Below are 20602 nucleotides of genomic sequence, written 5' to 3'. Positions count from 1 at the left end.
GACTGCCAGGGTATGAAAACCTCTTTAGTGGATGTAAATCTTTCTCTGATAAATGTATCTCATTATTAAATAACTTTTCAGTGCTTCTTGATCTTAGTCTGCAGGTTTGGAAGATTAATTGCAAGATGAATTTGAGGAGCTCACAAGATAAAATGCCTAATTTTGTAAAATGCTGAATAGTTTATAAAGATTGAACAAATATCAAGTCCTGAGATTGGACTATCACTCTTTTCGTGAGTTTAAAGTGACCGAAAATGCTTAAGTGGCCCAAACAAAACCCCAAATATGACCAACTATTGAGTCATTGAAAAGGCATTTTGCATAAAATCTGTCTTTTGAAAAGCGGCCACAGTTTGTGTGGATGCAAGCAAGGAGCATAATTTAGATGTAAATGGATATTCTAAGTGGAGAGGATTGACCTTGTCCATCCATCTGTGATCTGTAACCAACAGGATTGTGGAAGGATACAGAAAAAAAGTGATTTTTCACAACCTGGCAACCCAAACGTTTTGCTCTCCAGTGTCTTATTCTAATCTCTTGTCTTTGTTTTCTGTTAAAAAAAAAATTCAGCAGTTGCAATGACTAAACCGTCCATAAAGTTTTCCTTACTACCAAGTGGCCTCATATTAATAAAGTTGCTTTTTGAATGTGGCAGCTGAAAGTGGACGTATCCAGGATGCAAACTACAGGGTGTAAAACTTTGACAATATGGTATTTGTGCCATGCATTTCTATTTTTCTGTGTCTTCATCAGCATGAATCATGTGGAAAATTAGACTCTTATTGATGTGTAATTCATGCATGAAGGCAATTAATCACTTTAATAAAGCAGCCGTCACCATCAAACTGTGATGATGCACTCTAATAAACTTTGTCTCAAAGATCTCAAAACAAGAACTTTGTTGATGCCAACCACTCTAAAACAAAAAAGAAAGAAGAAATCAAATCCTCTGTGCTGCTGAAATCAGGCTACTTTTCATCTTTTCTCTTATTCTTACTATTTAAATTCTTACATATAGGAATAATGATAACGAGAAGCTAAACCAGGTTCTTTATAAATATTGCATCCGTCCATTCTGACCACAAAATGTATGTCTAGATCCGAGTTTAGCGGGAGTTTTGCGCCATACTGGCACCAGAATGTGTCCTAAATGCTCCTGCAGTGAGCAGACTTTGCTTCCCTGTGAATGTCTGATTTTGCCTGCGGCAACTTTTGAAATAGCAAAGAAGAAAAATGCACGTTTCCACCTCATCAGGATTTCAAAACGCCGTTTGCTTTTGGGAAAATCAACCGCATCTACCTGTGTTTTGGGAGGTTCATCGCACTGAACACACACTACAGAGTTGCCTGGCTGATCCTGTAATCCATTCAGGGACGCGTTCACATTTGTGTCCTTGACCGTCTGTTTGATCATGTTCAGTGCAGTTTTTGCTGCATTCAGTCAGAGCTGACCAATAGTGATCCTTAAAAACACCACTTAAACCATTCCTGTAGACTTTTAATCGTGCAGTACAAATCTTAATCATGTATACCTCATATTATATCTGATCCTGTTGTGCTTTGTGATGATTTCAAAGTCATGCTCGCCGCTGTACTGTTTGACAATCAGCTTGGTGGTTCTAATTAAGAGTTTCAGTGCATCTTTACTTCCACGTCTTTTTCTCCACTTTCAACGTACTAAAAAGAAAACACAGATGCTGCCTTAATGATTTTTTTATGCAACCTAGAATTAATATGAGAAGTTTTACGTAGCCCAGTTGACAAAAGCAAACATTTTTTTACAGCCAGGTGGAATTTCAGATGTCATGTCAGTGTTCACATGACAGCTTTAAAGGAAACTCCGAGTGACTTTATAATTGTACAGTAATGGTGTTTAATATTTGATAGATGCCCTTTATTATCTTTCCCATGCCTCCATGGATGTGCAACTTTTCCACCTATATTTGACTTTAGGTCAGTTAAAATGAAAACTTGTTGAAGCAACTGCGTGTTTGTAGCTGAACATCCGATTGTTGCCCAGAATTGAATGTATTAACTCGAACCTGGCGTTGAACCGAAGAGTTATTTAAGAATTTGTAGATTGTTGCTCAGCAGCCAGAATTGGATGCTGGAAGTCAGTGTGGTGAAGCTGGTTTATACCACTGACAGCACAGTTGTTATTTGCTGTAAAATGTTCTTTATGGAAAGTTTGTGTCTGCAGAAGAAACATTTCTTGCATGTTTCTGTGACTGATGCTGTAACTGGACTCTGCCCAGGTGTTTTCTGTTTTTAAAATCAAGCTCATAGTCAAGTATTTGCAAGAAGAAGCAAACTCATGTTGCAAATTTGGTGAAATGAGCCTTTAAATGTTATTCAGCAAAGCTCTGTCTGCAGAATAAATGAAACAAGAGTGGCCACTACACAGTACAATAATGTACTGAGGGTCTTTCCCCAGTTTTTCTTTGGTACATGAAGAAATAAATTGCAGCAATAATGTAAAAATTCCATATTTATCATTAGATTACTTTTTTGCATCTCTTGCCTTGAAGACTGAAACTGTTACAGGATTTTTGATAACAAAGAAAATGGAGTGATTTGTAGCACTGCTCTTCTGATTATCTTTTTTGTATCATTTTGTATCTTCAAAAAGTTTTTACTGCAATAAAAAAAAAATGAATCTAAAAGATGAAGATGTGTGTGCAGATGTTGTTTTTCCCAGTGAGATGAAGATGTGCTGCAGTCTCCTTTTTTTTTTTTTAACTTTGTGCATCTGGAGTTTTTCTGTTATTGTCCAGCCTGAATGCAGTGAAACCTTTAAAACTGGTTTTGACAAAAAACAATAATTTGAATATAGGTTGTGTTGTAATACAGAGCTGGGGGTTCTACTCAAATATATAATGTACTACACCTTATTCAATACTTTTTGAAAAAGAGATGCATTATTTTATTGATTTACTGCCAGTAGAAAGTAAGAGGTACTGTCGCATTTTTAATTTTTACATTTATTTTCCCTCATATTACCTGTAATTTAATAAAACAGGGCAAATCTGCAAATAACTTAAAAAGTTATGTATAATTTTTCAATTCAAAATATATATCATGTTTCTTTCAAATAATGGCAAATATTTGTAAAGTTATTTTTTAATAAATTCTGATTTAAGTACAGAAAAATAAATAGTTATGACTGTAGTTTAGGCAATTTCATGGTTAACATTGTTGTTTTGTTTTTTTTATGATTAACATCTGAATTAATATTTATATTCTGCAATTTGTATGTGTATTCTGTAATGAACAAAACAGGAAAGATCTGTGAAATAGTCAATTAACAGTAAATTATTCAAGAAAAATGGCAGTTAAAAAGCAGTGTACGTTTTTAAATTTCCACCCCAACAGTCTTTATAAACTCCATCAGTTTCCGCTCCACAAATCTGAGGCCGAAGTGAACAACCCTTGGCTCTCTGAATAACAGACACTAAGGCGACGTTTTAATTCTTGTCACTAGGCCTTCGTGAGATGTCTCAAATTCCCTGAGAATTTGACATTTTTCCTTCGACATGATCAGAACTGTGAATCAGAGCATAAACAACAGCCTTTAAACAGTGAGTCAGAGGACACTGATGTTATTAAAGTGCAACAAATGATTATTATAATCATTATAATAACAGGCGCTGAATGCACCACGCTTAGTGGGCTTTGGAAAATGATGGTGGGTTGTGTTGTAATAACAGCCTGGACCTGGTGCAGAGACCTCCGGGGTGGTGGAGGTTAACAAAACCTAACAAAGTCTTAATCAAAGCTTTAAAATGTTTACCAGCATAATGGCTCCACTTGTGGAAAATGCCATCTGTTCAAACAGCAGCTCTCAACAGTTCAGCTTTGAGTCCATGTTTGTCTTCCTTGTATCACCCGTCCTACACACCAGATGTCCTCAGTCTGTCTCCTGTCCACCTCACCTGCTCCCAGCTCCCCCAGTCAGCTTCCTCTGTCCTCACCAGCCCTGCAGTAAACACAGCAGCTCTCCTAATCCAGGCGTTCTCAGGTTCTATTGTGTTTTGTGTTCAGCCTTTTCTGACCTTTGTGACCTCTGCTTGCTCTGTAGTTTCACTCGATCTTCCAGCCTGCCTATGAGGCTCTGTTTTGCATTTCCAAATAAACTACCTTGAACTGTTGCCGCCTGCTGCTGACACACAATCTGTGACATTTTGCAGCTGTGAATAAACTGAAAACTGTTGCTAAAAGATGCATAGCAAGCAGTTGTGTATAGGATGGACATGCACAGGGGCACTGCTGCATGTTGGTAGAAGCTAAGATTACAAATGTAGATATTTTGCAAGATCCCTCCTGTGCAGAAAGGACTGAAGATGAAATACTGTTTGCAACATCTAACACCTTGTCAATGTGAAAATTAAATTTGATCTAATTAAACCAGGGAATTAACCACAGCGATATGACTTTAACATCAGGTAAATGCTGTTTTATATGCGGCTCATCACCAGCAGATGGTGTAACACTCCTTCACACAGTAACATCCAACAGCACCAGCCTGATGTTTCCAATTACCGTGTAATCCCGAAAGAATCTTATTGTGCCGGAGCTGCAGAGGAGAGACAAAGACTTGTTAACCCTTCAACAGGACATGTTCCGTTTATATTATTTGCATGCACAAGCTGTAGTACGTGCAGGATGCAATATAATATGATTTATGAGGCATGATGGCAGTCTCGTGCACAGAGCGAGTTTACTGCGTGACGCTGTTGCTGGAAATAGGCGTCATATATGACTAGAAAACTTCATCTGAGGTGCCAAAGAGAACATCTGCGAGCATCCACACAAGTAAAATGGACCTTAGGGGCTCCACAACTGTACAATAATACAAGCTACCTAATAAAAACACATTTTTATCATAGAATATCTTTTAATTAAAGATTATGTCTTGTGTTTTGGGGTATTTATTATTCAGATTTCTTTGTTGTCTTTTCTAGTTGTTTTCATGTCTTGATTGTATCTTCTTCCAGCATTTTTGGGATGCCAGAGGACAACATATCCGCATGTTTTACCCGTTTTCTATTGTCTGTTATCTAACATCTACTCCATTGTCTGCTCATAAAGCCGAACAATGCACGTCACGAGGTTTACACGACATGTATTCTGTCAGAGCAGTGGTTGGAACTTTTATTTTTCTTTTCAATATAAGCCCATTTTGCAAGTACTACATGGTCCTATTTACTTTTTTAGCCAAGATTTCAATTCAGAAATGTTGCTGTTGTTGGACTATTTTATATTCTAGTGTCATAGTTTCCCTGACAATTTTGGATAACTTGTAACGGGCATTTCTCTCTATTTTCTGACACTTAAAAAAAATGCATGACACCTCCAATATAAGCAACAGATGATTCAATAATCAAAATAATAACTGTGTCTGCAGCCCTGTTTGTACAGTAAGACATGTGAAGGAGACCAGAGCAGATCAGCGCTCCAACACTTCGCCTTGACTGAGCATGCACAATACCAATCAAAGTCATAATGAGTCCCAGAGAGCCAGAGGTTAACAGGGGCCTCCTGCTCTAATTTGTAAAGTTTGTTTTTCAGTAAATGAACCAGGGTGTAACCTGTCAGATTCCCAGTGCATGCTGGGACGGGCTCCAGCCCCCTGCTAAGGAAGGAGGGGATGGAGGGGGAGTCATTTATTCTTATACACAAGTTTATTCCAACCAAACTGTCATAATGTGTAGATTTACAAATGGAAGAGTCACATGTACTGTATTTATGAATCAGACAGTCAAATATGATTAGATGTTTTTCTGTGAGTAACAAGTAATGTAAATCTACAGTAAGTTAATGATTGGTTCTTATTAACTTTGTGTCTGGCAAAACACAGCAGCCTCTTCAGCTTCACTGTACAAAGTTTGATTAAAGATCTGTTCAAGTGAATGTCATTCACCTTTCTGCTGGCAATTTACTTTTGTGGACTCTATCAACTTGAAATTACACTTTCTGCCATTTAAAAAAAATGATTTCAGTACATCTAACTTAAATCAATGGCTATATTATTGCTTAATTTGAATAAACGTAATTGATTTGTGCATTACCGATTGAAGCAATTCATTTAAATTGGTCCAACAAATGTCTTTTTACAGTACAGCAAGAGTCTTTTTGATTTAGTCTCTATTAGATTGATAGGAAGCTGTTTGAAGCAAATGTAAAGAAAGATCCAAAATTCTAAGACCACACAGAAAATCTGTCATATTTTTGCATTAGCCTGGAAACAATCTTAACGTTTGAATATTTAGAAACACCCTGACATGTAAAGCAATGTCAGATTCTGCACCGTTTCTTGTACAGCAGTGCAACTAAAGCATATTTCTGACATTCACTCCTTTGCACAAAAGGTCAGATTTCCTTGAGATGTGTCCTTCCATTGAAGCAGCATTCAAACAAAACTCAGGTGGATTTGATCGACTCCTCAGAGGCTTGTTAAAATAAATAAATCTGCAGCCACTGTTCATCTGTTGGAAATATGACCGCGCCTTCAGTTTTCAGCAGAACATTGCTCATCAAGTAGCATTGCTATTGTGCAAGAGATCAGATTGTTTTTCTGAAAAAAAGAGGCTCTTTCTCAGCTTCAAATCATGGCTACACTGAAGGATTTTCAGGGAGCAGTGCATGGCCATTAGAAGATCAATACATCAGGCTTTGTTCACTGAGAGATAGAAAATCAGCTTCATTGCAGAGACAGAATTTACTAAATAAAAAACACAAGACTCCAATCAGAAAAAAGTTCTCTCAAAAGAAGGCCATTTATCAGTGCATCAGGGAGCATCTCCAAACCAATTCTAACAGTCAGAAGAAAGGAGAAGTGAGGCAAACAATAAAACAATGAACTCTCCACTGTGTCACATGTCCAATAGTGGATTTGTAATCATACAATTTATATTAGATTTACATTCTAACTATAAATGTTGTGTAATTTAATTTGACTTCACTACTAGAATGAAGAAACTGGCTTGAACTTTGTAGTTTTGCTATGAGACAATGATATTTTCTAAATTAAAGTAATTTCATTGTTGCTTTACTGAGAAATGTGCCAGATATCAGTAATACAGACTGTTTTAACGCTCCAAAGACAGGAGGAGTTGAGAAAAACAATAAAGCAATGAAGTATTCACTGTTCTGGACGTCTAAAGCTGACTTGTGATCATGAAATCTTCTAAAAAATGATATTTATATGTTAACTATTAATATAGCATGCGTTCACTTTAATTCATTTAAAAAGTTAAAGAAAAAAGACTTGGAATTTGGAGTGACAATATCAGATTTTCAAAAATGAACTAAACTGCTCATTTTAACGACTAAAATGTGTATTTTAGGCACAAATTCTCACTTTAGGAGTGATTAAAATAAAAGCGAAAGGTTTGCTGCCCTCCTGCGACCGAGTGAACTGACACACCGGTGCTGCCTTTGGGGCACGTAAAAACTCGGCAATTTCAGCTTCCTCGTAGGAAAATACAGTTTCCTCAGCATTCCCGTGTGGCAAACGATCTGCAAATGAAATGCGTTGATCTTAAAACAGCGAAGATAGTTTTTTAAACATTTATTTGTTTTGCTTTTGACTGAATTGTGTTGGCATCTTTTCGCTAACGGCAAACAACGTGAGCTATCCTCACAGCCTCGTCTGGCCGCTCCAGCGGCGACTCCCCCCCACTTATTTCCCGCAGACCTCGAACGCAGCGGCAGGACCAGACTGCCTTACATTGTTAACGTTGATTTCTCCCGTTTCACGGCAGCATTTTGTCTTCCGTGAGCCAAACCCGGGTCACGGGCTTCCCTGCAACAACAAAAACACACAGAAAAAAACACAACGCGTGAATTCTGGACCACGTTTGGCGGCGGGACACACACCGGGAAACTGTGAGCTACTTTACGGTACATTTTTCCAATTTCTGTCAGTTTTGTCGCTTCGAGAAAGAGCCAGTAACGGTCGCAGAAACATACTAAGCTAATGTTGATTTCTTAGACTGCGAGGGGGGAATATACACGGGCTAGTCTCGGGTTTTTAAATAAGCACCTTTAATGTATTATATTGGTTGTTGGGTTAGTTTTTTTTTTTAAAAGGGAAGGGCGAGTTTTTTTTCGTTACACCTGTCCGCGGTGGTTCCTCGGGAAGATAGCCGCCGATGTGACTTCACTCAGCAGTCATTTTCCCCGCTGGACCCAAAGGGGGAGGTTAGCGTGTTTCCCATGGCTACACCAAGCTTTCTCTGGGGGTTATTTGCATTCCTATCCAGCCGGTGCTGACATACCTATGCTTGTGTTAACCTCAAATTACACCTGGCAGCCCCAAATAATTCAAACAGCTGCCCGGGAAAAGAAGAAGAGGGAGAGTAGAGGAAAGGAAAAAGCTCCGGGTGTCGTGACGGCGCCCCGGAGGTTGCAGGTTCATCGCTCCGCTCCTTTTGTTGACCAAACGCCCACCTTTATTCTTTTTTCCCCCTCCACCACTAAAGCTTCCCCTGCTCTAATATTTCTTTCTATGTTTCTGTGTCCCTCCCCCCTGTTGATCTGCGAAGCTCTAGCATGAGGAGGATCGGTGGCTGCAACCCTGCCCAGACCGGAGGCTTGCTGGTAGGGATGGTGCCGCTGTGAAGAGCCGGTGTGCCGTTTTCGGAGCTCTGGAGGTGGAAAGTGCCTGGACATCATGACTGTTTTCAACCCAGAAAATGTTGAGGAATTTTATGAAATCGGAGACGAGCTGGGGAGGTAAGTGTTTTTTTTTTCCCTTTACACTTATGTCTGTGTGTCTTATTTCTAGTGCGCATGAACTTCCCCCTTTTTTCATGGCTGAGGTGTGAGGAGGAAGGAAGGAGGGATACTGGGGGATTTTTCTCAGGGATAATTTAGATGTTATATATTCAGTTCACATGGAGCATTTTAACCAGGGCTGCACAATGTTAGAGAAGCTGACACTGTGGTATTAACTCTCCTGAGCTATATATTGCAATATGAAACAATACAGTGTCTTAGTTGCATGCAGGCTTGAGACATGAATGAGAAAATCCCCCCATAAGCACATGTAAGGCTCACTGATTAGCAAATTGTATGTCATTGGTTTTAAAAGACCAAAAGACCTACACTGGAAGGGTAGGGCTACATGGTATTTGAAAATAACGGCACTGGGATATTTTGTTTTTCTGCAATATGGATTGCGATATGATTTGAATCACTGTTTGGAAGGTGTTGAAGTTGCATTAAGGCTTACCGTAGTAATAGTGTTTAAGAAATCCATTTATTGGTACACCTAAGTCTCACTAATTAGCATGTTGTGTTTCAGCTGTCTAATACATACAATAGCTAAAAAGAAATGAGGGGCTGCAAGTCGGGCTGCATGGTATTGGGGAAACAGATGGGATTTTATGCTGTGATACATATAAAAAAACCTGGAAAATCACTTGTTACTGGAGACTTTTATCGAGTGCGACCCCTGTGGAACATTGCTCATATGGTGCAGCACTGACAAAGGCATCCGAAAGTGGTTTATTTGCTTAGGATGACATTCAGATCTGACTTTGCGCTTGTCATACAGAGCTTTGTGGTGCCGGTTTAGTCATGTTGCTATGTGCAGTGGCAACAATTGCAAGACACTGCTGACAGACTGTCTGTTTTTTGGTCGACATCAGCCTTTCTGTAGTTCCTTTCGGATGTTGCGGGGAGTTTTTTTGCAACCAAATCTTCTTTTTCATTGCTGGTTTCCTATCATCGCTCATTTTGCTGTGCACTTGTGCAGGCTGCATGTAAATAAACTCTTTATCTTGTCTATATAGTGAAAAACCTTTAAATCGGAGTTAATTATATTCTATCAAAGAGACTTCTCTTGTAACAAATTAGATCTGTGCAATCTTTCTGTTAGTATCAGCTTTGCACTTCCTGCAAATGTTGATGGTAAAATGATATATCATGGAGCCCAACTAGTGTAGTCTTATGGGTGTTCATAAGATGCCATGTTGCAACTTTGCATATAGGCAATTTGAGTCCATTCGTGGGCATAGATTTCACAGGGGATGCAGGAGATACATCTCTTTCAATATTTAGAATTTATACATTTGAAAACCCTCAAACTTTCACTCATTTTGTGTCTGAATTTTCCTTTTCCTCTATAAACTGATGCATAAAAGGCACATATTGCTGCATAAACAATCACAAGAATGCAGGAAATTAAGTGTTTAGTGGACAAAATTTCCTAGGGGAGGACACCCAGACCCCTGCTTAGTCGTAATCTACGCCTATGCACATGATGCATACTCTCACTCATGCATGCATGCACACACACTGTGCCTGTGTGTAGCCGTCAGGACATGCATCCCCCCTCTGTGAGTGAATCTGATAGGCTTTGATTAATGCAGTCCATAATGCATCGTTGGCAGTGATGAAGCGGTGAGCGTTTGTTACTGTAGCTGCCTCTTCAGGGAGATTTATTGCGCGAGGGCATTGATGATATCACTGTGCGTCTTTACAGGGAGAGGATTTACATCCTGGTTTCACTTCATTCAATTTATGTTTGGTCAAAGGTGGATGCTGACAGTGGGAGTTAAGGTGGTGAATACAGATGCATCCGTCTGACAAATGTATACTGGAGTCCGTTTACAGGATAGTCGGGTTGTTTGTTGTCTGGAAAGTTGCCTAAATGACAGAGCAGAGTGGCTCCGTGAAGGCTGCAGAGTGAGTGATATCCTTGATTTGCTGTGCTGTCCTGTTAAATACGAAACCACAGTGTGAAAACAGGTGGCTGTCTTGTTGTAAGCCTGACATAATTATTAAGGTAGAAATAACTCCAGCGAGGGTGTATTTGTCACAACAGTGAATCGCTGATGGCTTCTCCTTTGCTTGTCAGAAACATGAGAATAGATCTTGATGATTATCAAAGTGACACCGGTACACCTCATTTGTAATAATCAACCAGTTGTTTTCTGGTCTGCGGGGCCTTTATGGCATCTCTGCTGTTCCTTCTGCAGCTCACCTTCCTGCACTGTAGGTCAGAGCAGACTGCTTCACTGTGATACTTTGGTAATAGAGACGATTGGGGAGCTCTATGTAATAGGATTGAATTTCTGTCTGGAGGTAAAGAGACGGCTACATGAGAGCGATCGCACCACCATCAGGATCTGTTCCCTGCTGTGGTTTGAGTAGGAGAATAGAGAGCTTCAAGCAAGTTGTCTGTCATTGTAGTGTGATAACCACAATTTTCCAACATTTGGAGTGTTGAAATATAGTAAATACTAAAAAAAAAAAAGTCTCACTCCTGTAATAAAAGCATCCATACACGCTTCTATTTTGAGTGTGTTCCAGTGGAGCGCAGCCCAGATAGAGTATTGCACAAGTCGCCTTTGGAAGGATTTCATTTCTTTATGAGAGAGAAGAATTATGCATGACTTGGGGGAAGCTCAAGGTACACTGGATATTTAGCATCAGCCAGAGTTTGAAAATACATCCAGTACTATCTACTCATGAACAGAAGTGATTGATATGTCATTGGCTCTACAAGACATGCAGCTTGTTTGCAGCACATTTGTTCAGTGTTTGTGTGTACTGGGGATTTAAGTGAACTTGAAGAGAGTTGGTGAGTTATTTTTCTCCTCTCCCAGCCAGAGATGATCGAGATTTCATGTAAAATCATCCCTTCTTTGTGTATTTAACAGTATGGCTATGGTCTAATGACACAAAATTCACAACAGCTTTCTAATTTTTGAAATCTGCACTCTTGAGACTACTGACTATGTTCTATTTTCAACTGCTGATGTCCAAAATCAGGAGATAAACTTTATTTATGTTTTGAGCAACGTTTTGCGCCAAGTTAAGGGTAGGGCTGGACAATTATGACCAAAATTATTTATGACCAATATTGAGATTGTGTCAAAAATGCCTCACTCGTTGAACATCTGCTTTTTACAGACACTACAATTTACCAAACCTCCCTAAATGCAAGCAACAGTAGACACGAGCTAGCCGGCTATGCGCAGAGAAGCCTCGAGTCTCCACTCAGTTACTGCAGTGTAGCAACTCAGACAGGTGTACAACCACAAATCACTTGAAAAAGAATGAAGTAAGATGTTGTAATGTCAGATTTACCCAAGCTAATCTGATTTTATCTGCACGGGTTGTTTTTTTTGAGTGAAGTGAGTATTTTAAATGTCAATATTGCGGTGAATCATGTCAAAATCCAAAAAAGAAGCCAAAATCGTGGTCATGATTAATACTCGATTAATTGTGCTGGCCTACTTGGGGGCATTGATTTTGTTAGTCATCACAAATGAGCACCTCTGCATGCAGTTAAGAGAGTTTGCAGGATCAGAGTTACTGCACAAGGAAAGCCTCACAGAAAACAGTAAAGAAAAGGATACAGGAATTACTATGGTCATGCAGTGTTTACAACTTTTTCCTCAAGTATTCATTTGCATACCTAAACTCCTGTGACCTTTGGGATAAGCCGGCGTTAGTTAATGATGAAAGCTTGTGCGTCTTTCTTTTCCTTGGCAGCCTGACCTGCGCTATAGAGCCTCGCACGCTTACAGACAGAGAGGCTTTTGATCTGACTGTACTTCAGGCCTGACGCTGGCTGGACTTGGATTGAGGCCCATTTAGTTTGGCAAAATGGGAAAATTGGAAATCAACCAAGCAGTGACTTTATCCTTTCACTGACACCGACACTGCCTGCTTAGGAATAGATGCCTCGCAGGAGTGATGCCTGGTGAAACCAAGCATCTAACCTTCATTAGTGTCTAGCCACAGTGAGCATGTAAGCAGTATAATAAAGAGGAGGCTGTTGAAAAGGCAATACAGCTGTAGAACTGAGCAAAAAGATTGTGTTTTTAGGCCACATTTATGCTCCGATCTTATATAATCCTACCTCAAAACGTCTCTGCGGCCACTAGAAACATTGCGAAGCCTTTCAAGTCTTCATATTTTTCAGAATGATTGTTTGATCTTGATTTAATCACCTCATGATCTCAGTCAGTCTTTCTCAGCTTTCTCTGAGCAGTGTGTTTACGTGTGTGATAACTTGGCCAATTTTTCAAGCCTTACAGAAGGCAACTCAGAGAAATGGAATTATTAGAAGTGCAAAGTGAAGTGTCATGCAGAGAATTGCTGGTGTCACAGCGGGTTAGCTGTTGAGCCTCCAGAGCAGGCATCAAGTTGTTACTTGCAGAGCTGCACTGAAGAAAGTGTGATAATCCCAAAGGCAAATGCATCAGTGGTCAAATTCTCCCTTTTGAATTGTGTCCAAAAAGTGGGCAGTTAGTCTGTATCGCCGCTCTTCTGACTGAAATTGCCACTGCTGCTGATCTCCTCCAAACCCTTTCCTCTGAAAAGTCAAGCACTGACCACATCTGTGCTCAGACAATCGCTCTAATTGCCTCACAGATTGGCAGAAAATTCTCACTTCATGCCTCCGATCAGCAGGGAATTACTGAAGACATTACAGTTGCTGGCATCTCAAAGGGTCTCCTATTTGATGCCTACTCAAAATGATGGCTAAGTGAAGAGTGAAGCATCGTTAAAGTGTTTAAAGTTTTAATAGTGGTGATAAAGTGCGTGGCTGTCAAGCTGCAGGGATAAAAATACTCTTACCTTGGGGCCTCTGTAATCTGCAGTTTTTTTCCCCACAGGGCTCCCGGAACTTATAGTTTGTATAGTTACGCTGTTACATAGTGCATTTATTGTGTTGTAGAGCAGCAAGTGAGCATCAGGCAGTTAACCTGCAACTTTTTCCAACAGTTTGATCGTTAAGGTGTTTTTAAAGCAAAAATTGCAAACATTCTCTGTTGTACATCATTGCGAAATTGAAAATTCAAGAGTTTTTTTGGTTGGTCATACAAAAATAAGATGTAGAAGATATTCCCCATCGGCACTGGAACTTTAACATTTATGTGACTGAACAGTTAATTGATTAATGGAAATAATACTTATTTCTAAAGATACAGTATAGATCCTGTTTTTTGCAAGAGATATGCACTGTTTACCTTCAGGTTTTATTTCTATGAGTGCTTTTAATACATCTTCTGAACCATAATATCACTGAAAACCTTTAAACCAAAGCCCATACCAATTAAGCTCTGATTTGATGAAGCAGCTCTCAAATGACTCTCCTCTTGTTGTTTTGGGATAGTGCAAAATCTGGGTCACTTTACAGCTTTACAATCAAGAGATAATTTTGATAAAGGGGAGGATGTGCAGAGAAAATAAGGTGTAATTGCAGGTTTTATGGAGTATTTGCCATTGCTGTTACCAGAGAAAAAGCTGCCATTATGTTAGTGGTATCTGACGCTGACTGCCTGATATCTGATCTTTCAGAATGAATTTAGGATTAGCTCAGCTTGGTTAAAAAGAAGCATTGAAGCCTTCATGAAAAAAACTTCAGTTTCCATGTTGTCATTTATTAGGAGACCAGCTGACTCAGCCACTTTCTGCCTGAGTAAAATGACATTAACCGACTGTGGAATCCATTTGGTGTGCGCCTTTCATCTGGTCCACGGGGCAGGTTTACACTTTGCATATTTTCGCAGTGCTCTGCCTCTGTCATTAGTCTGCATTAATCTGACCGCTGCGTGGCTCCCTACCAGTTGGCCCTCCTTTTGTGTCTATGCTGTGTGTGTGTGTCTGTGTGTATGTGTGTGGTTGCGCGTAGAGGAGGAGGGGTGGGTGTGTTTTTGACAAAGATTTCTGCAATGCAAATGAACGTAAAAAGCATTAAGCTGAGACTGCATTTGGGTTACTCTGCTGCGAAAATCACCCCAAAGACAAATTCCTATGAATACAAAATAGGATTATATGCAAGACATCCACATGGGTTCCTGTATTAAAAGGCGATATCATTTAGAATTCTTTTTTTCCCTCATGAAACCAGTGGTCTTTATGGAGGCACTTAAAAATAAATCTACAGAGTATTCACTGCAGCAAACTGTGACATCCTTTTTTTTTTTTTTTTTTTTGTAACACACCAGCACCAGCAATGCCTCGCATGCAGACAGTGCCCCGGCTACTGACCTAGATTTGCCCCCCCTACCCTTGGTTACATTATTGGGTGGAGGGGCAGTCTGGGTAGCAGGAGTGGCCTTGATGAGACCTGCCACTCATCCACCCCAGCCCACTCCACCCCCTCGACCCCTGGGAGCGGCCGCACTGTCGCATAAATGCAACTGCACATTTATTTTTCCATCGCCAACTCTGATTTCAAGGCTTTTCCTTTGAGTGCATTAGTACTGGCATGGCTCTTGGACTACTATTAGTGTAATAAGATAGGTTTGATTTGATGTAGTTTAAATTATAACACTGGGAAAGGAGGAAATGCAGAGTTTACACACTATGACTGAATTATGTCATATTAGTTCCTGCTTTGAATTAAATGGCTGTAATCTGTAAGGGTTGTCATCTCCTTATAAGCTGATGCCTGTTTTGCCTGAGAGCGATGGAGATGGATTTAATACAGTAGTGATTTACCCACTTAATGAAAAATGTCTATTAGGCACAATCCTGTAGCACGCAGGAGGCTTTTTAATTTCCACTGTGATGTATTTGAAATGAATAGCTATGAGTGGTGATAGTCCCATAGTGTGGCTGAATGGAAAGTCAGAGACAAGCTCATCACCTATAGAAGCTCAAACTGTGTTAACAGTCCAGAGGACAAAGACATCGCTGAAGAGCTGGACAGCTGATGGACACATGAACTGTGGAGGATGCAGTGCAGAAACGATCTAACAATTATCACTTAGAATCAAAGATTAGCCGTGTATCGGAGCACAGGTGATCCATAATCACTGTACAGAATTCCACCCAACAGTTCGATATGCAAATAGACCGCAAAGTGTAACCATTGCTTTGCTGCTGCTGTCACTTTTTATAGTAACTGCAGTGCAATCTAAGAACACAGTAATCCACTAACTGCTTTTTTTAAAGAAAGTGATTTGGATCTGCACCAAAATTGAAGTGGCAAAGTTCCACCTCTCCATCAAGTATCATTAAAATTCACAACACAGTTTTGTGTCATCCTCCTTATAGAAAAACACATTGCATTGAAAACATAACGCTGCCTCAGTGAGGAATATTTCCCCAAATCTTAAGGTGCAGTGACAAAATACAAGGCAAGGTGTTCACTCAGGCTGCACTAATGATTGTTTTCTTGATTATTCGATTTAGCTGTTTGGTATGTAAATTATTAGAAAGCCGTGGAAAATGTTCATCAGTGTTTCAACATTCAAAATGATGTCCTGAAAAATCTTGTTTTGGTCACAACCCAGTGACATTCAGTGTACCATCATGGTGGAGTAAAGAAACCAGAAAATATTCTGATTTAACAACTTTTTTTTTTCTTAAAAGATACTCAAATCAAAATCAAAATCACTGCAGCTCTGGTGTTCACATAAACAAGACACGTAAATACAGTTTACAGTTATAGTTGTGGCAAGATTTGTTTTTGCTCATCCAAAAGCGCTCCGATCCATGACGCAGAAGCTGTGAGAAGATCAGAACAGTGAGCTTTGTGATCCGTCGCATCAAAATATCTGCCCAGTGTTTACTGTTGGCATCAGATGTGTTGCAGCCTCATACAATGGGGTCATTTGCATTTCATCCCCATTTTCCCTCTTTACTCTGGAAACTTTTTTGTGCTGTATTTGCTGCAAGAGGATAAACCTTCTAACATCTAGTCATAAATGTGTTCTTATGTTAGAAATCATCAACTGTCGAATGTATAAGGGAATAAAATCAACACATTTTTAGTCAATCTGCTCCCAGTTACGACAAAAACACTGATGACAAACTGAAAAAAGCTTTCACAGCTGGGGTCAAGAGGTCAAACTGAGTTGTTTGTATAAAAGGACGCCAGTCATAATGATCATGGAAGGATAACGTCACAGAACACGTTTCCTTGGTAGCCACCTTCCTGCATGTATTTACATTTTATTCATTTAGCTGACACACTTATCTGCAGCACTGAGTACGCTGAGCACAACAGCACACCGAGCTTCAGTCTGTCTTTTGCCAACATAATCTAGCAGTAGTAGGGAGTTTATGAGTCATAGTGGCATGATAAGATTCCTGTGACCTCTAGATCATCATGAAAAAGAGACATGCTGGAAAAAGAAAAACAAAAAAAAGTAAGAACTGAGAACGGTTGTGCTCCTTGAAAGTTGGTTTTCCTGCAGGGTTTAGGTTTATAGTTGGATTTTTTTTTTTCTTGTCTTCGCTCTCTGTCTGTGTCTTGAAGGCCACTCTTGTGTAGATGACTTAAGCTCTGTGATAGCTCCAGTCAGACTCTTCAAATTGCGGTCAGCTTACAAGTCAAATTGAAATCTGACTCATTTGGAATGTCCTCGAGGAGCGTAATGAGTTATTTTCAATTAATCTCTGCAGTCAATGGAGGATAATTGGATTCCTGCCAACTGTGTTAGCGGGTGAATGCCAGGGGCTCGACACGGTGTGTGAATGTGTGTGTGCGCAAACACGTGTATGTTGGAAGTTGTGTTGGTGGTCGCGGGGAGGGGGGGGATACAATCCTTTGTGGTCAATTAGGAGAGATCTGCAGGCAGTCAAGCATGGAGACTGAGGGGCTATACACGTCAGAGAAAGACAACTTTCCACTTCTCTGTCTATCATCCTACTTGTGCTACTTTTTCAGTCTTGCTAGTACCCTGTCGCTGGCTCTGTTCTCCTGCTATTAACAGTAATGAATGTGATGGCCACACTTCAGAAAACTGTAGGTTTACATGGAGCGCTTGCATCCACTCTCAGCCCAGAATAGTTTCATTTGAAAGGGATTGTCCACTGTAGCTCTTCTGTAATGCATTCACAAGGTGTAAGTTTGTTATGTAACGCTCCTTCCGATGTGATTTTTTTGGAATATCTATTCTCTTATCGCAAATTCTCGCCCACTTACATACAAGACATTTCCCTGGGAGGAAGCAGCACTCACTATGAGACTATATTTACGAAACAAACGAGAAGCAGTTTTTGTTATGTGGCACAATTAAACCCGATTTCATAACTTAAACCTGACTTACAGCTGAAAACGTACAAACAGCCACGAAATTACTGTGCATATGTTGGTTTCTGTTGTTGCTGTGAAACATCAAGCAGTGTCTGGGTGTTCTTTTTGCTTCTGTCACATTTTTAATCACTGTGGGCTTATTTTTCATTGCAATATGAATTCTTGTACTTCTATGGAAACAGCACAACCATGGCTAGAAGTAAAGAAAACTGAAAATATCTTTTGTGCAGTATGATGAAGTTCTAATCCCATAAATAATTGATTGATTGTCTTGTGATTATTGGTCAACTTGATCTGCCACCCGAGCCACAGCCACCCAGAGAGTAGAGGATTGTAGTATGTAAATTGTATTTGACTACTACATTTTTCCTCCGTCCTTGTCTACTATCTGCTCTGTTCCTGCATTTCAGCTGAATAGTTCTGATTTTTTTGTCACATGACTGCTTATCACGGGGGCTGTAGGGTGGCGCGGTGGTTAGCACCATTGCCTCGCAGCAAGAAGATCCCCGGTTTGCGTCCCAGTGAGGACACCCGGGATCTTTCTGTGTGGAGTTTGCATGTTCTCACCGTGCAGCGTGGGTTCTCTCCGGGTTCTCCTGCTTCTTCCCACAAGGTCCAAAAACACGTTAAGGTTAATTGATGATTCTAAATTGTCAGTAGGTGTGAGTGTGAGTGTGCTTGGTTGTCTGTCTCTAAGTGTAGCCCTGTGATGGACTGGTGACCTGTCCAGGGTGTCCCCTGCCTTCACCCTGAGTCAGGTGGGATAGGCTCCAGCCCCCCTGCAACCCTAATGGGGATTAAGCAGTATATAGATGATGGATGGATGGATGGACTGCCGATCGCTACTGTGTTAGTCATGGCTTCTCAATTATGTGATGGTGCACAGATTTTTCTGTTTTTTACAGACTTTGATGCAAATTATTTATTATGGGGGATTTTTAAAAAATGAAACACATTTAATAATATAATAATGTCCTAACTTTAAGCTTAGATTTGGGTAATTTTCCTTGTTAAAAATGGAGGTTGCACGCCTTTAGTTTATGGACAGCTGGACATTTTCTGGCTCTGTTAAATGGTTTAATTTGGGACATCTTTTTAAATAGTAGCATGCCTTTCAAACCCAGTGGCAGGTTTTAGGAGTTCAGAGGATTATTTAGAAGATTTTTTGTTTATCATTAACTGTCCTTCCCTGAAATACCCCAAAAGGGGATGCTTGTGTTAAATAGACTTAGACAAAATTATAATCAGCATGGTACCTTGTGGAGAACCAGAGCTGTGTCTGTTTGATGATGGATGTGTAGTGTGTGTGTGTGTGTGCTTGTTTGTATGCATACATCCTAAAATTCATGTGGGTGTGTTTTGGGATGTTCAAAACAAAATATGTAAGCGGTAGTTAACCGTCAGCAGTGTTAGGCCTGCGAGCATATTCACTTCTGCCAGCGAGTGCATACAGGGAGTCAAGACAGTAGGCAGGTTTCTTTCCAAAAGCTGCATCCAACTGCTGTCCCACTGCATGTTTTATGTTTCCCGTCTTTGTTGATTATTAACAACAAAGAATGAACTGTAATTTTGACACACTCGTCATTTCCTTGTTATAAGTGCAATATTACTTGTACCCTTTTCATAAGAAGGTGTCTACTCCTTTACTCATGGAGAGGCTTTTTTGCACCCTCTGCGCTCTCTGATGGATGAAACCTTTTTTTTTTTTTTGCATGATTTTGAACCCAAGATAATTTCACACGAAAAGCAAAATGTCATTAATCGTCAAGACGATTAAATATCATTGTTGAAAGATATTGGGGAAGCTTTAAGTATAACCATTGTACACATGAATATATTATCTAAAGCCTCAGTCTGGCTCAGGCTTTTCTGACTGGAGCAGTGCAGCCTGAAGGACTGAGCAGACTGGCTCTGTTTGCTCTCTGCTTGGGAAACTTTTCTTTCGTTACAGATAGCTGTTGCATTGAAGACACAAGACTGCATGACTGCGCTGGTTCTGCCATTACAAAACTGTCATTTGTCCAAAATAGTTTCATTCAGATATAGTCATAAAATAGCAAATGCTGTTTTATGTCTTGTTATAGGAGCCACACTTGGGCGATCTAAGTATATATGTTTTAAAATGAATAACAGCAGGAGAAAAGCTTGAGTGTTTTGGGTTTCAAAATGATTGCTTTGTGTGATCCTGGTGCATTGGAATGTTACTTTAGGTTGTACAGTAAGTGATTCGTTGAGAGCCTCACTGATTACTCAAGTATTTCACTTTTCTATGTCCACATTAATACTTTCTTTGCTTTTAGATGTGTAACTTTTGCTACATTTGCGCCCAGTAGACAGCCACATTTGCTTTCTGATTGGGTCAGATGTCAAATGTCTTTATGTGATTGGTGACACTTACATACTTTCAGAAGCAGCTCCTCCTTCTTGTCAGTGCAAACAAGGATATCTCTGAACGTTTTGCTTTTGCCACCTACTCCAGAGTATTATCTACAACTAAGCAACAAACCCTCTGTTTTCTGTTTACACCAGCATGTGCATGCCCAGTGGATTTTCAGATTTTAGTGAGGGTGTCAATAAGGATGGAGATTA

The 20602-nt window shown here is 39.9% G+C and overlaps 1 protein-coding gene and 1 long non-coding RNA gene across 3 annotated transcripts in view; one reads left to right on the top strand and one right to left on the bottom strand.

Moving 5' to 3' along the window:
• Positions 1-118: 118 nt before the first annotated feature.
• Positions 119-20518, bottom strand: LOC103353428 (uncharacterized). Its single transcript, XR_520003.1, has 3 exons — positions 20508-20518; positions 18399-18406; positions 119-1582 (listed from the first exon to the last, which is right to left on the bottom strand). It is a non-coding gene; the product is annotated as an uncharacterized LOC103353428 (long non-coding RNA).
• Positions 7761-20602, top strand: part of dapk1 (death-associated protein kinase 1) — a 94103-nt gene continuing 81261 nt past the window's right edge. The window contains exons 1-2 of one of the 2 annotated variants that reach the window (XM_008276411.1): positions 7761-7887; positions 8547-8736. In XM_008276411.1, coding sequence (XP_008274633.1) covers positions 8675-8736 — 62 coding nt within the window. In that variant the 5' untranslated portion in view covers positions 7761-7887; positions 8547-8674. Of the gene's footprint in view, positions 7903-8546; positions 8737-20602 lie in introns of both variants that reach the window. The other variant, XM_008276413.1, reaches the window with a different exon arrangement.

This window comes from Stegastes partitus, unplaced genomic scaffold, assembly GCF_000690725.1.
Source record: "Stegastes partitus isolate 25-593 unplaced genomic scaffold, Stegastes_partitus-1.0.2 Scaffold71, whole genome shotgun sequence".
Taxonomy (NCBI): domain Eukaryota; kingdom Metazoa; phylum Chordata; class Actinopteri; family Pomacentridae; genus Stegastes; species Stegastes partitus.
Note: the sequence above shows the minus strand (reverse complement) of the source record. Positions and strands in the feature narration are given on the sequence as shown.